The 12,993-nt window shown below is 47.6% G+C and overlaps 1 protein-coding gene across 2 annotated transcripts; it reads left to right on the top strand.

Annotated features, from left to right (window-relative positions):
* Window positions 1-803: 803 nt before the first annotated feature.
* CTSE (cathepsin E) lies at window positions 804-12,282 on the top strand. Of its 2 annotated transcripts, XM_021686627.1 has the most exons (9): window positions 804-871; window positions 1,520-1,676; window positions 2,257-2,374; window positions 3,540-3,658; window positions 5,374-5,573; window positions 7,561-7,683; window positions 8,887-9,028; window positions 9,111-9,209; window positions 12,099-12,263. In XM_021686627.1, the coding sequence occupies exons 1-9, from the start codon at window positions 804-806 to the stop codon at window positions 12,261-12,263; spliced, it is 1,191 nt and encodes a 396-aa protein (XP_021542302.1). The 2 variants fall into 2 exon arrangements, with proteins under 2 accessions (XP_021542302.1, XP_021542303.1); XM_021686628.1 differs by lacking the exon at window positions 8,887-9,028 and having other exon boundaries at window positions 12,099-12,282.
* Window positions 12,283-12,993: the final 711 nt, after the last annotated feature.

Here is a 12,993-nt window from a genome sequence, read left to right on the forward strand (position 1 = left end):
ACTAATATGGGAACCTGCTCCAGAACCATGCCCCCCACCACGTGCAGGACCTCCCACTCCCCCTGCCCAGGACTGCTTCTGTATTTTCCAAACCTCCCTCCACCCCAGATTCATCAAGTCCTTGGGATGCAAAAAACTAGCTCCCCAAGCCCAGTCTCCCATTTCAGGGGCTTTGAGGAGTGCTAGTCTCTGCCTCAAAGTGGATGGAGGGAGGGTCAACTGCCCTTGAGGCTCCCGAGGGAAAAAGGGGAGAATAGGAAATACAGAGAAAACAACCTGATTGGTGTTTTGAGTTAGAATCCTGTCCCACAAGTGACGACTGGTCTTCTACCCACTTCTGGCTGGGAGTCCTCAGCCAGACCACTCGTGGTTACATGTGGGTGGAGAGGGCCCAGGGCCCAGGGGCACAGTGCCCTCTCAAGGAATGACCACAGGGTCTCTAGGGGTCAGGGGAGGACACCAAAATTTCTGGGAGAAGTTGAAACTGCATCGCTGTCTTGCTCTTGGAGGGTGCACAGACCCCCAAGTCCCACCCCAGATCCATGAAGCCCCCACCCCTGCCCCTGCTGGAGGGAAAGGGGGGCTGAGGGAAGGAAGTGAAATGCCCTTTTACACACGCTGTGTTTGTTCTGGGCCTGGCTATTGACGTAAGAGGCCTTATCATTGGGTCCTCAGACTAGGCTGGGCCGGGCAGATCTGAGAGTTAGGGAGATTTGCGCCCACTGGCCTGTGGGAAAGCAGAAAGGAGAGGGGGCAAGGAAGGCCACGGCAGAGCGAGGAAGAAGCTGCTGGTTGGGCTCACGATGAAAACACTCATTCTTTTGCTGCTGGTGCTCCTGGACTTGGGGCTGGCTCAACATCGGCTCCACAGGTGAGGCCACGTCCCCAGCACTGCGTCCGGTGGGGGCAGCTGCCTGCCCTCAGGCTTAGCGCTGCCCTGGGAGAGGAAAGCTGATGGGGAAATGAAGAGGAGACGATACTGAGGGCTGGGAAAAGTGGCCATCTTGTGTTGGCCTTGACCCCCAGCCCACGACAAGCCATCCCTCTGCCCCACCTCTGATGGAACTGCCTGTCCAAGTCCCAGGGAGCTTCTCACATTATTAAAGAGCAGGAACCTGCAGCTTTGGTTGGGAGCTCAAAGGACCGAGTACTTGCCCAAGGGACTGACCATGGCTGCCTCTAAGAGTCTTTCTGTCCCTTTAAATCAGCCCCTTATGAGGTTTATGCACAACTGCAGATCGTTTTCCTAGAGGACCTCAAAGAGCTCATCTCTGAGAGGGAGGGCCACTTCAAGTCAAAGATTCTGAGATTCTTCAGGAGCAGAGACAAGATCGACAGGCCAGGGGCAGAGAGGGCACTAATTCTCGCCAAACTGTGGCCCATTCTGGCAACTCTGCTGCCTTGCAGATCTTCTCCTGTGTAATCTCCCAGTTTACCTCTGGAAAAATGGGGTGGGGAGAGGGGAGGGTCTGAGAGAGGCAGAACTGCATCTCTGTCTCACACGGGGCTTTGTCCTCAGGGTGCCCCTCAGGAGGCATCAGTCCCTCCGGAAGAAGCTGCGGGCACGGGGCCAGCTCTCTGAGTTCTGGAAATCCCAGAATTTGGATATGATCCAGTTCACTGAGTCCTGCACGATGAGCCAGGATGCCAACGAGCCCCTCATCAACTACTTGGATGTGAGACATTCTGGGGCAGGGGCTGGGGAAGGGGGTGAGGGGAGGATGGCTTGGCCTCTGGGCATGGCCAGTGTCAGGTCAGCAACACTGAAGTAAAGGCCAGTGTGGATTTCTCCTCTAGGATAACCCATAAGGACTGATCCCCTGGGTCCCCATGGATTTGACCGAGCAAGCCCCAGTGTGCCCAAATGTGTAGAGCTCTCTGCAAAAGAAATGGCATCCCAAACAGAAGGGCCCTGCTGTGTGTCCTTGGCCAAATGATTTAACCTTCACCAGCTTCCCTTCCCTGATTGTAGAACAAAAGGATTACTGCCTCTTCTGCCTTGCTCACAAAGGGATTATGAGGAATAACGCAAATGAGAGCTAAAGAAGTAGTAGAGGGTGGGAGACTTGATTTGATTTCCTCCCTTGTAGCCCTTTGTCTGCTCGTTCTACCTTCTGTTGCCACTCCCCAGGCTCTGTAAGCTCCAGTCTGTGCTAGCCAGGGTCTGGCCCCAGAGAACTCTCCCTAGGCCCCCTGGTGAGCACCTTCCCCTTTCCTACCACCTTCACTCAGCTCCCTTCCCTCCCTCCCCTATAGATGGAATACTTCGGCACCATCTCCATCGGCTCTCCACCGCAGAACTTCACCGTCATCTTTGACACTGGCTCTTCCAACCTCTGGGTCCCCTCTGTGTACTGCACCAGCCCAGCCTGCAGTAAGTAGGGCCAGGATCCCCAGCAGGGAATGGCAGCTCCAGAAACTGGCCATGCATGCCACACCAGCTTCCCCTCTCCACCTCTGAGTCTGCCCTGGGACTACCTACGGTAGAAACAGGGCTGGGCCAGGGAGAAAGCTAAAATTTGATTGCTATCCAAGCTAGCAACTTTCATACTGACCAGAATTAATAGGAGAAAACTCAGCCACCAAAAATACAAACTCAATACAAATCTTTGAATACTGCATGACTCACTCCCTTTGGAACACCCAAAAGAGTGGGGAACGTTCCATTCAAATGTCTGTTTCTGGGCAGGTAGGTGGGTTGGGTTCTAGTGCTGACTATTCACCCGCTTCAAGAGGGCTTGGTGGCCTATCCCAGGATATCAGAGGTGGGGCTGGTGGGGCACGATACAGGGGTGGGTCAGTTTGGCCAGAGGTAACTCAGGTGTCTTTGTTAGCATTAGAAAGGAAAGAGCTAAAGAAAGATGTCTGAGTCTATGCTGGATAAGTTCTAGAGACACAATGTCTCAGAAAACCCCTAGATTAGGGCGCCTGGGTGGCTCAGTTTGTTAAGCGACTGCCTTCGGCTCAGGTCATGATCCTGGAGTTCCTGAATCGAGTCCCGCATCGAGCTTCCTGCTCGGCAGGGAGTCTGTTTGTCCCTGTGACCCTACCCCCTCTCATGTGCTCTCTGTCTCTCTCATTCTCTCTGTCTCAGATAAATAAATTAAAAAATCTTAAAAAAAAAAAAAGAAAACCCCTAGATTAGGTGTCTACAGGTTGGGCAAGGAATTGAGAGTCATTGCCTGGAGAGGCATTTGTTTATCCCTGGGATTCTTTTGAATGCCAGGCTCTGACCCCCACTAGTTGACAGAGACTTCTGCTGGCGCCTGATACATGACGCTTATCTCCGTGTGCCTCATGAGGTCACTGTGAGCCACCATGTTTGCCCAGGGATGACTAGTTGGTCCCCAGTTAAGCCACCACATGTGGCTAGAGAAGAATGTGGTACCTCACTAAGGTGGGCCATGGCCAACCTTTCTCGAGGCCCCCTCTCAATCTTGGGAGTTGAGGGAAGAGATCCTGCATCTGTGGGGTCTCAGGGCAGGAAGGAAGGCAGCGAGCTGGTGGCCCAGGCAACAGCAGCATTTTTGCTTTTCCAGAGACACACGCCAGGTTCTACCCTTCCCAGTCCAACACATACAGTGTGCTGGGGAGTCATTTCTCCATTCAGTATGGGACTGGGAGCTTGTCTGGAATCATCGGAGCTGACCAAGTCTATGTGAGTACAATTCCTTCATCTCTTCTCTTTGGGCCAGAAACTTGGGATACAGAATATTGTTCAGAGCCTTTAGGGGAACACTTTCAGATCTGCCTCAGGAAGAGGTGGAAACAAGGAGCTGGCTTCCAGGCAAAGGGGGAAGCCTGGCCAGGCAGGAGTAGCACTCCCTGCTTGAACTAACGGCAGTCTGCTCAGGGTGCTGGGTTCTAGAATGGCAGCACGGAGGAATACCACAGAGGAACAGTGCACAGAGCAGAAAGCCTGGGGGGCAGCCTTTCGAGAATGAGTTAAGGCAAAAAAAAAAAGAGTCAAAGGTGCTCTCAGCGCAATAAGGCAAGAAAAAAGAAACTAAGGGCATTAAGATTGTAAAGGAAGAAACTATGTTGTATTATTCACACATGACAAGATTCTATATGTAAAAAATCCAAAAATATCTACAGACCATTGGGATTAATAATTATTTAGCAAAGTTGCTGAATACTAGATAAACAAACTCGTTTGTATTTCTGAATATCAGGAAAAATAAGTGGAAAATAGATTTTTTAATGACATTACTTATAATAACATCAGAAACATCAAATACCTACAAATAAATTTAACAAAAAAATGTGCAATATCTCCACTCCAAAACCTGGAAAACGTATTGAGTGAAATTAAGGAAGATCTACATAAATAGAAATGACTCAGTATTTCATGACTCAGTAGTATGGACAAGTTGAAGTTTTTTCAAATCGATCTATAGATCTTAATGTCACCTCAATCAAAACAACAGAAATTGATGAGCTAATTCTAAAATGTATATAGTTATGTAATACACCAAGACAATCTCGATAAAGAAAAACACTACGAATATCAAGACCTATTATAAAGCTATAGTAATTGAGACAGTGTGGTATTGGCAGAAGATAAGCAAATAGACAAATGGAACAAAATGGAAAACTCAGAAACTACTCTGAATTCTGTTGACCATGAAACTGGCAGTGGAGGAAATGAGAGTGTGTTTATTAAATATGGTGCCAGGTCATTTGGATATCCATAAAGTTAAAAAAAAAAAATCTGGACTCCGACCTCACACATTATCAAACTTCCAATACATTGTAGATGTTTTACCTCTAGGCATACGTCCAACAGAAGTATGAGTGCATGTTCATCAAAAGTCATGTCCAAGCAGCACTGTTAGCGATAGTCACCACAGGAAACAACCCAAATACCCATCGATGGTAGAATGGATAATGACGGTTATTCATACCACAGGATACTGATGACATTGAACGAAATTTCAACATAGTACACTACATGATGTTGAGTGACAGAAGCCAGATAGGAAAGAATTCATCCTGTATGATTCTGTTTATGTAAAATTCAAGAAAAGGCAAAAGCAGTAGATGTTGGAAGCCAGCAGATGGGTGTTATTGAGGAAAGGTACAACGATTAGCAGGGTGCATGAAGCGGCTTCCGGTTTGGGAGCTTGCTGACCAGGGTGAGTTTGTGAAAACGCACCGAACTGTACACTTAGGATTTCTGTATTCAACTTCAATTTTTTTTGAAGTCTACATAAAAAAAATTAAGGGTGTGGGAATGTGGTGAAATCACTGTGCTCATTTAATCAAGTTGGATGGGGGAAGAATTCACTTCAGACCAGAGGGAGGATCCGGGAATCTGAGACTGTACCAAAGCTCTCCCAAGCAGTTTTATTTCGGGCTTTCTCTCGTCAGGTGGAAGGACTGGTTGTGGCCGGCCAGCAATTTGGAGAGAGTGTCACGGAGCCGGGCCAGACCTTTGTGAACGCAGAGTTTGATGGAATTCTGGGCCTGGGATACCCCTCCTTGGCTGTGGGAGGGGTGACCCCAGTGTTCGACAACATGATGGCGCAGAACCTGGTGGATATACCCATGTTCTCTGTGTACATGAGCAGGTAGGCCTGGCAAGCCCACCAAGGTGAAGGTCAGTTACAACCACAGGGAGACAACATGGGTGCAGCTCAAAGAGCACTAGACTTAGCAGTCAAACACCTGGCTTGGATCTCTTGCTTGATCTATTACCAGCTGTGTGACCTTGGGCTTACCCTCTCTGGATATTGAGGAAACGGGGTTTGCCTCACTTTGTAAACTATACCGCACTGAACCAATAGGAGGCATCTCTGGGGTTGGATATTCATTTGTGCAGTGAATAAATGTTTATCAAGCTCCTATTGTGTGCCGACCACAGTGCTGGGCACGGGGAGCATAGTGAGACAAGGAAGACAGTCCCTGCCCTCAGGAAGCTTGATTCCTGTGGGAGGAGGCAGGAAAAAATTCCAAAGGAAGCTGACGGTAAAATAATGGGATGTTAAGGGCATAATAAGATGCATAATTTACATAAAATAGAATATTATTCAGCCTGAAAAAGGAAGGAGATTCCAACACAGGCTACCAGAGAATGAACCGTGAGGACCTTATTTCAAGTGAAACAAGCCAGTCACAAAAGGACAAATTGTGCATGAGTTCCCTTACACGAAGGTGCCTGGAGTAGTCAGATTCACAGGGACAGAAGGTAGAATGGTGGTTGCCAGGTGTGGGGGGAGGGGAAGGAAGCTGTTGTTTAGTGAGTATAGACTTGTGGTTTCACAGGATGAAAAGGTTCTGGAGACTGGCTGCACCACAGCATGAATAGCCTTCACACTACTGAACTGTACATTTAAAAATGGCCAATTTATGCAATTTTTTAAAAAATTGCCTCCTGTAGTTGGAAAAGGTCATGTGGCTCACCGGCCTCTGGCCACTCTTGCCTGTGATCCTGAAAGGGTCATCTCACCTTCATCCCTACATAGGACAGAGATTTCTGACCGTTCTAACTCCTCCCCGGTATATCTGGCCTCAGCTTACCCTGTTTTCACGCAAGCCCATTTCCCTTGTTTTCCACTTCCACGTGGAGAGCCTTGAATTTCCTTTATTAAACTGCATGGCTGTAGTTGGGACCAACTACGGGGCAGAACTGTGAGCAAGATGGCAGGTTGCCCAGACCCCTCTGCTGCCCCCCTGCTCCCTTCCAACCCGGAAAGACAGAGGGGAAGATGGGAAAGAGCAAAGGCTTTGCCGTCTGGCTGACATGGACTGATGCCCCGAGGCTCAGTTTCTTCAAATGGGCACAAGGTTGATGTAAGAAATAAATAGGATTAAGCAGGTAAAATTCTTCGCCCAGGGCCCTGCACAAAGGCCGTCAACTAATGGCGGTTCTTCCCCCCACCTCCCTAAGTCTGCTTTCCTAAGATGCCCACAATACCCGGTTCCTTTCCCCTTTACCACCAGGCCTCGCAGCGCCCTGAGTTTTGTATTTTTCTGATCGTTTTCCTCCTAAAAATGAATTAGTTTCATGTCCTATTTCCCCAGAATCCTGTTAGGTGCCAGATCACACTCTGAAAAATCAACACCAATGAAAATTAATAAATTTTCAAGTTCTCATAAGTCATGTTGCATTCCCATTAGCTTCCTCACCTTAACACGATGGAGTGAATCATATGGAAACTCCAGGCACCACCAAAACAATAGTGGGAAAGATACTTGGTGGAAAAGGCTTTTTGGGGATGCATAAGTCACATGGTGTGTGCATACCCCAATGGTCCTAGCCTTGGTTCTTCATGAGTTCTGCATGACCAGAGTAGTTGTCCCCATCTACCTCCTCCCTAGCCCTTTTATCCAAGAAGCAAGAAGACATTCACAAATCATCAAGCAGAGCTATTTCTATACTTCTATCCTTCTGCCCCCCAAAGCCCAGATTAATCAACTTGCAGTAGTTGGGAGCCCTGGTCTCAAAGCCCAGGCTGATATTTCTGCCTATCTGGTTACTTGGTGTACATGACCAGCTTGTTCCTAGGGTATCCCAGTGGCCCTTCCCTGACAATCTGTCTTTTTCTTTCCCTGCAGTGACCCAGAAGGCGGTGCAGGGAGCGAACTCATTTTCGGCGGCTATGACCACTCCCATTTCTCCGGGAATCTGAACTGGGTCCCTGTCACCAAGCAAGGCTACTGGCAGATTGCCCTGGATGCGTGAGTATTCTCCACAAAGTAGCTATGGTACAGACAAGAACTCAAGACGGGCACAAGGCCAGTTGAATTGAAAAAGAATTTCATTGAATTGACCTGAATCAGTGTGCTGGTCCCTGGGAGAGGAGCCTGAGGGCTCGCCGTGTGAAGCTGGAAGTGTGGAGGTGCTGAGCAAAGGTACAGGAAGGGGCCGCAGTTGCCAGGGCAACAGGCACGAGGTACCACATCTCAGCTTCCCTCCTGGTACACATGCTGCGCCCTCAAGTCAACAGACAATAAATAAAAATCCTCCGCCAATTACTTGGGGCTCATTTAACATCAATTCACACATAGGGCCAGGGGTGGGTGACATGGGGGTACAGGAGTGAACTGGACTCAGGTTTCGCCTCCACGAAGCATGTCCAGAAGATGAGACACATACACACCACTATCATTGTAAGGTGGAGGTGGTCAGTGTTCCACAAGACGTGCCAAAGGAGTGGCCTGGCAGACAGGGCAAGACAGCTTCTACCTGAAGAACTCCTCAAGCAAGGGTTTCATGAAGGAGGTGACATGGACTGGGCCTTGACATCCATACGCGCAGACATGTGGCGGGGCGGGCATGGAGCAATCAGGGACGTGGGACCAGATGCCTGTCACATACTGAGCACTGTGTCAGATAATGCAGGAATTTAAAGAAATGCAATTCAGGTTTCAATTCCGCCAAGAATAAGCTTCTGCGAGGTGAGGGCATGTGCTAGTCACTGGGGATGTAACAGCGAAAAGCCTCAGTGCTCACTGTCTACTGAGGGTTTTTCAAGCCAGAGGGACTTACCCATTTATGGGTCATGATCTCATTTTAGGGGATCATGACGTGCATTTTTAATGAAATGGAATAAAATAGAAAATATCAGAGTACACTTCACATACTAAGGTTGAGCCCTGTTTCGTGACATTTTTATTTCATGTGTGTGTGTGTGTGTGTGTGTGTGTGTGTGTGTACTGGGTCCAAAAGTAAATGTGTTTTCTGGTATGGATCTCAGTCACGGAAAAACTGAGAAATAGTGATGTGTGAGACAGTCAAACTGGAAATCATTTGTATTTGAAAGCCCAGCAGGGGGTGAGAGCAGCTGGGGAGGCTGGGAAACTTCAGGGCTGAGGGGAAGGGGGACAGCGGGGATGGGGGCGGGGGCAGGGGTTGGCTGATGACATTTTCTTTGTCCTCAGAATCCAGGTGGGAGGCGCGGTGATGTTCTGCTCCGAGGGCTGCCAGGCCATTGTAGACACAGGGACTTCCCTCATCACAGGCCCCTCAGACAAAATCAAGCAGCTGCAGAAGGCCATTGGGGCCGAACCCATGGATGGAGAAGTCAGTGCCGCCTGGGGTAGGGAGGAGGCAGGAGCAGGGGAGCGGGGAGGCCTCTAAATGGGTCCTCTGTGTTGTGTTTTAGTATGGGGTGGAGTGTGCCAACCTCAACGTCATGCCGGATGTCACCTTCACCATCAATGGCGTCTCCTACACCCTCCAACCAACTGCCTATACCCTGCTGGTAAGAACTGTTTCCTTATTCTTCAAGTCATAGGGCCTTCCCCACGAGCCCACCACTTCCTCTTTTCGGTCGCCTGTACCCAGGCTGCATCTACCCCGAGCCCCGCTCCCATCTTCTCCTGCACTGAAGGGGCGTTCCCTCTAGAAAGGACAAAGCTGCCTATGGGAGAAAGACCACCAGGCTCGTTCTCTCTCCATTCCCATCCAGCCATGAAGCAGCAGCAAACCTTGGACAAGCCATCTAGTGAAGTTTTCCGACATTGTCATGTAGGACTTTTCAACTGACCAAGTTTAATCCCTCAAACACCCAGTAAGATTGGATATTATTATCCCATTCTGTGGATGAGGATATTGAGACTTGGAAAGTTAAGAGGCTCAAGATATGAGCTACTTGGGGAGGAGGTACGGAATGAGGTTGTATCTTCTCACATTCAGATTAACGTTCTCCTCAAACCAGAAAGGGTCTTTTATTGCAGTAGATTCCTAAGTTTGTAGGATGAGGTAGAAAGGGAGTCCCTGGGGGGAAATCTATGATCGATTCACACCACAGTTGGCCCAGATTTTCAATATCACATGCCATTCTTTGGTGACACTCAACACACTAACTTTACCGGAGAGTCACCCACAGCACCAGGGTGATTGCGTCAGAATGGAGGTGCTGAGGTGTGGAGCACTTTAGGGACTTACCTACCCCTCCACACACACCTTGATCTCCATTAACGCTTTCCCCAAGCCACCAAGCATAAACAGACAATGCAAGTGAAAACAAATGTTCTTTTAAAGTTTTTATTTAAATTCCAGTTAGTTAACATACAGAGCAATATTAGTTTCAGGTGTGCAATATAGTGATTCGACACTTCCATACAATGCCCCATGCTCATCACAAGTGCCCTCCTTAATCCCCATCACCTGTTTCACCCATCCGCCCACCCACCTCCCCTCTGGTAACCAGCAGTTTGTTCTCCATAGTTAAGAGTCTGTTTCTTGGTTTGTTTCTCTCTCTCTTTTCCCCTTTGCTCATTTGTTTTCTTTCTTAAATTCCACATATGAATGAGATCATATGGTATTTATCTTTCTCTGACTGATTTATTTCGCTTAGCATTATACTCTCTAGCTCCACCCACAACATTGCAAAAGGCAAGACTTCATTCTTTTTATGACTAACATTCATATATATATATATCCCACATTTTCTTTATCCATTCATCAGTCTATGGACATGGGCTATTTCCATAATTTGGCTATTGGCTATTGTGGATAATGCTGCTATAAACATCAGGGTGCATGTATCCCTTTGAATTAGTATTTTTGTATTCTTTGGATAAATACTTAGAAGTGCAATTGCATAAAATCCTAGAAGGTAACACAGATAGTAGCCTCTTTAACACTGGCCATAGCAACTTCTTTCTAGATATGTCTCCTGAGGCAAGGGAAACAAAAACAAAAATAAACTATTAGGAACTCATCGAATAAAAAGCTTCTGCATGGTGACGGAAACAATCAACAAAACTAAAAGGCAGTCTGCAGAATGGGGGAAAATATTTGCAAATGACATACTCCAGTAAAGGGTTAGTATCCAAAATATATAAAGAACTTACAAAACTCAACACCCAAAAAACAAATAATCCAATTAAAAATGGGCAGAAGGCACAAATAGACATTTTTCCAAAGAAGACATCCAGTTGGCCAACAGACACATGAAAAGATGTTCAACATCACAGATCATCAAGGAAATACAAATCAAAACTACAATGAGATACCACCTCACACACGTCAGAACGGCTAAAATCAACAAGGCAAGAAACAACAGGTATTGGAGAGGATGTGGAGAAAGGGGAACCCTCTTACACTGTTGGTGGGAATGCAATGTGGTGCAGCCACTCTGGAAAATGGTATGGAGGGTCCTCAAATAGGACTACCCTATGGTCCAGCAATTGCACTACTAAGAAAACAAATGTTTCACTTTAAAACACAGCTTCATGTCAAGCCCCCTAAGCTTCCCCAACAAAGGGATTCTGGAGCTGCCACTATGAACACCAAACTGGGGACAAGCTAGACACTTTAACTGTGCCAAGCTCATCAGCCTATATACCCTTTGGCACTCCGGTACCCTCATACTCTCCCACCTGCACCCTATGTGAGTCCCTGCTCACCCCACTTCCTTCCCTATGCCCAGCGTGTTGCCCTTGTCCTTTTCTGCCAGGAGATTTCAATCAGAGCCGCCTCAGTCTGCCAAGAATGCTGCAACAGAAGTGCATGGTTATCCCCTTCCTCTCAAGAAGGTGCTTTAAGCTCTCTGCAAACTTCCCAGACCCTCATCAGCAACCTCAAATCTCAAATGGTTGTTGGAAAGCCCACACCCGCCTGGTAGACCCCAAGTCTTTGCCAAACTAGAAAGTAAGGTTGGGGGACATTCCACTCTCCTCACAGGACAATGGATGCCTACTTGCCTTACACCTAAAAAAGGATTCTTCCCCAGAACATCAAGAAAACAGCAATGTAATTTCTCTCCCTTAAAAAATTAAGTTGAGCTTCGCTAGAAACTAAAGAAACCAGAACTTAAGCCAAGATCTTCTAAAGCCAAACCTTTTGCTCTTCCGATCATGGAACAAGGTTTCACTTTTCCCAGTTATAAAATGGGAGGCAGGGAGCATGTATGACAGATGAACAGTTCTCAAAATTGTAGAACTTAGAAGCCCAGGTCCACATATACAAAACGGTGTGAACACAAGTGGAGGTGTATGAAGCGGAAGGAAGAACCAACCAGCCAACATCATGACCGACCAAGGCCGTTCCGTATAGTCACCATCACTACCACACAGTACAGCCTCCAGGCAGCCCTACTTCCCTTTCTCCCTCTATGTCACTTAAACCTTCTTTCCCACCCCAGGACTTTGTGGATGGAATGGAGTTCTGCAGCAGCGGCTTTCAAGGGCTTGACATCCAGCCTCCCGCTGGGCCCCTCTGGATCCTGGGTGATGTCTTCATTAGGCAGTTTTACTCAGTCTTCGATCGTGGGAATAACCGTGTTGGGCTGGCCCCGGCAGTCCCCTAAGTCGCGGCCTTGTGTTTGAGCCTGGCTGCATGACACCCCTTAGAAATCCAGCTGTGCCCGTTCGGTTGGGGCATTCTTCACAATGGTCAAAAAGTCATTTTCAGGAGGATACAGTTGTTCTAGAGCTGCAACTTGAATTCGGTCCAAATAGAGCATGAGAACACACACACACACACTGATACACTTCACACACACCTCACACACACCGCATACACACCACTTCACCGCCATCATGACGGAAGAATTAAGTTGTATGCCCATACTTTTTATTGCTTGTTGCTAACATTTTCTTTCGGAAATCTCCAGACATGTACACAAGGAGAGATTATAGCACAATAAATCCCCATGCAACACCCTCCCTCCCACCTTTCATAACTCACCTGCACGTGGCCAGGCCTGTTTTATCTGCACCCACCCCCCCTCCGCTACCCAGCCCACCTACCTGCATTATCCCGGAAGCAAATTCTTAGCATCGCATCATAAATCATCACATCCAAGATTTATCCATAAATCCTTGTAATATTTTAAAATAGTCAATCAGTGTTCAAATGTTCCCTATTGTCTGGGAAATGTTGGGTCATTTTTACCAGTGACTTGTGTGTATTAGTACGCAAATAAAGTCTTCAAATTGCATTTATTTGAACTGTCTCTATGTCTCTTTCCATGTGTAGAGTTGACCGCATTCTGAATTTTGCAGGTTGAAATCCAGAGGTATCATGCAACTTGGTTC

This window comes from Neomonachus schauinslandi, chromosome 6 (genome assembly GCF_002201575.2).
Source record: "Neomonachus schauinslandi chromosome 6, ASM220157v2, whole genome shotgun sequence".
NCBI lineage: Eukaryota > Metazoa > Chordata > Mammalia > Carnivora > Phocidae > Neomonachus > Neomonachus schauinslandi.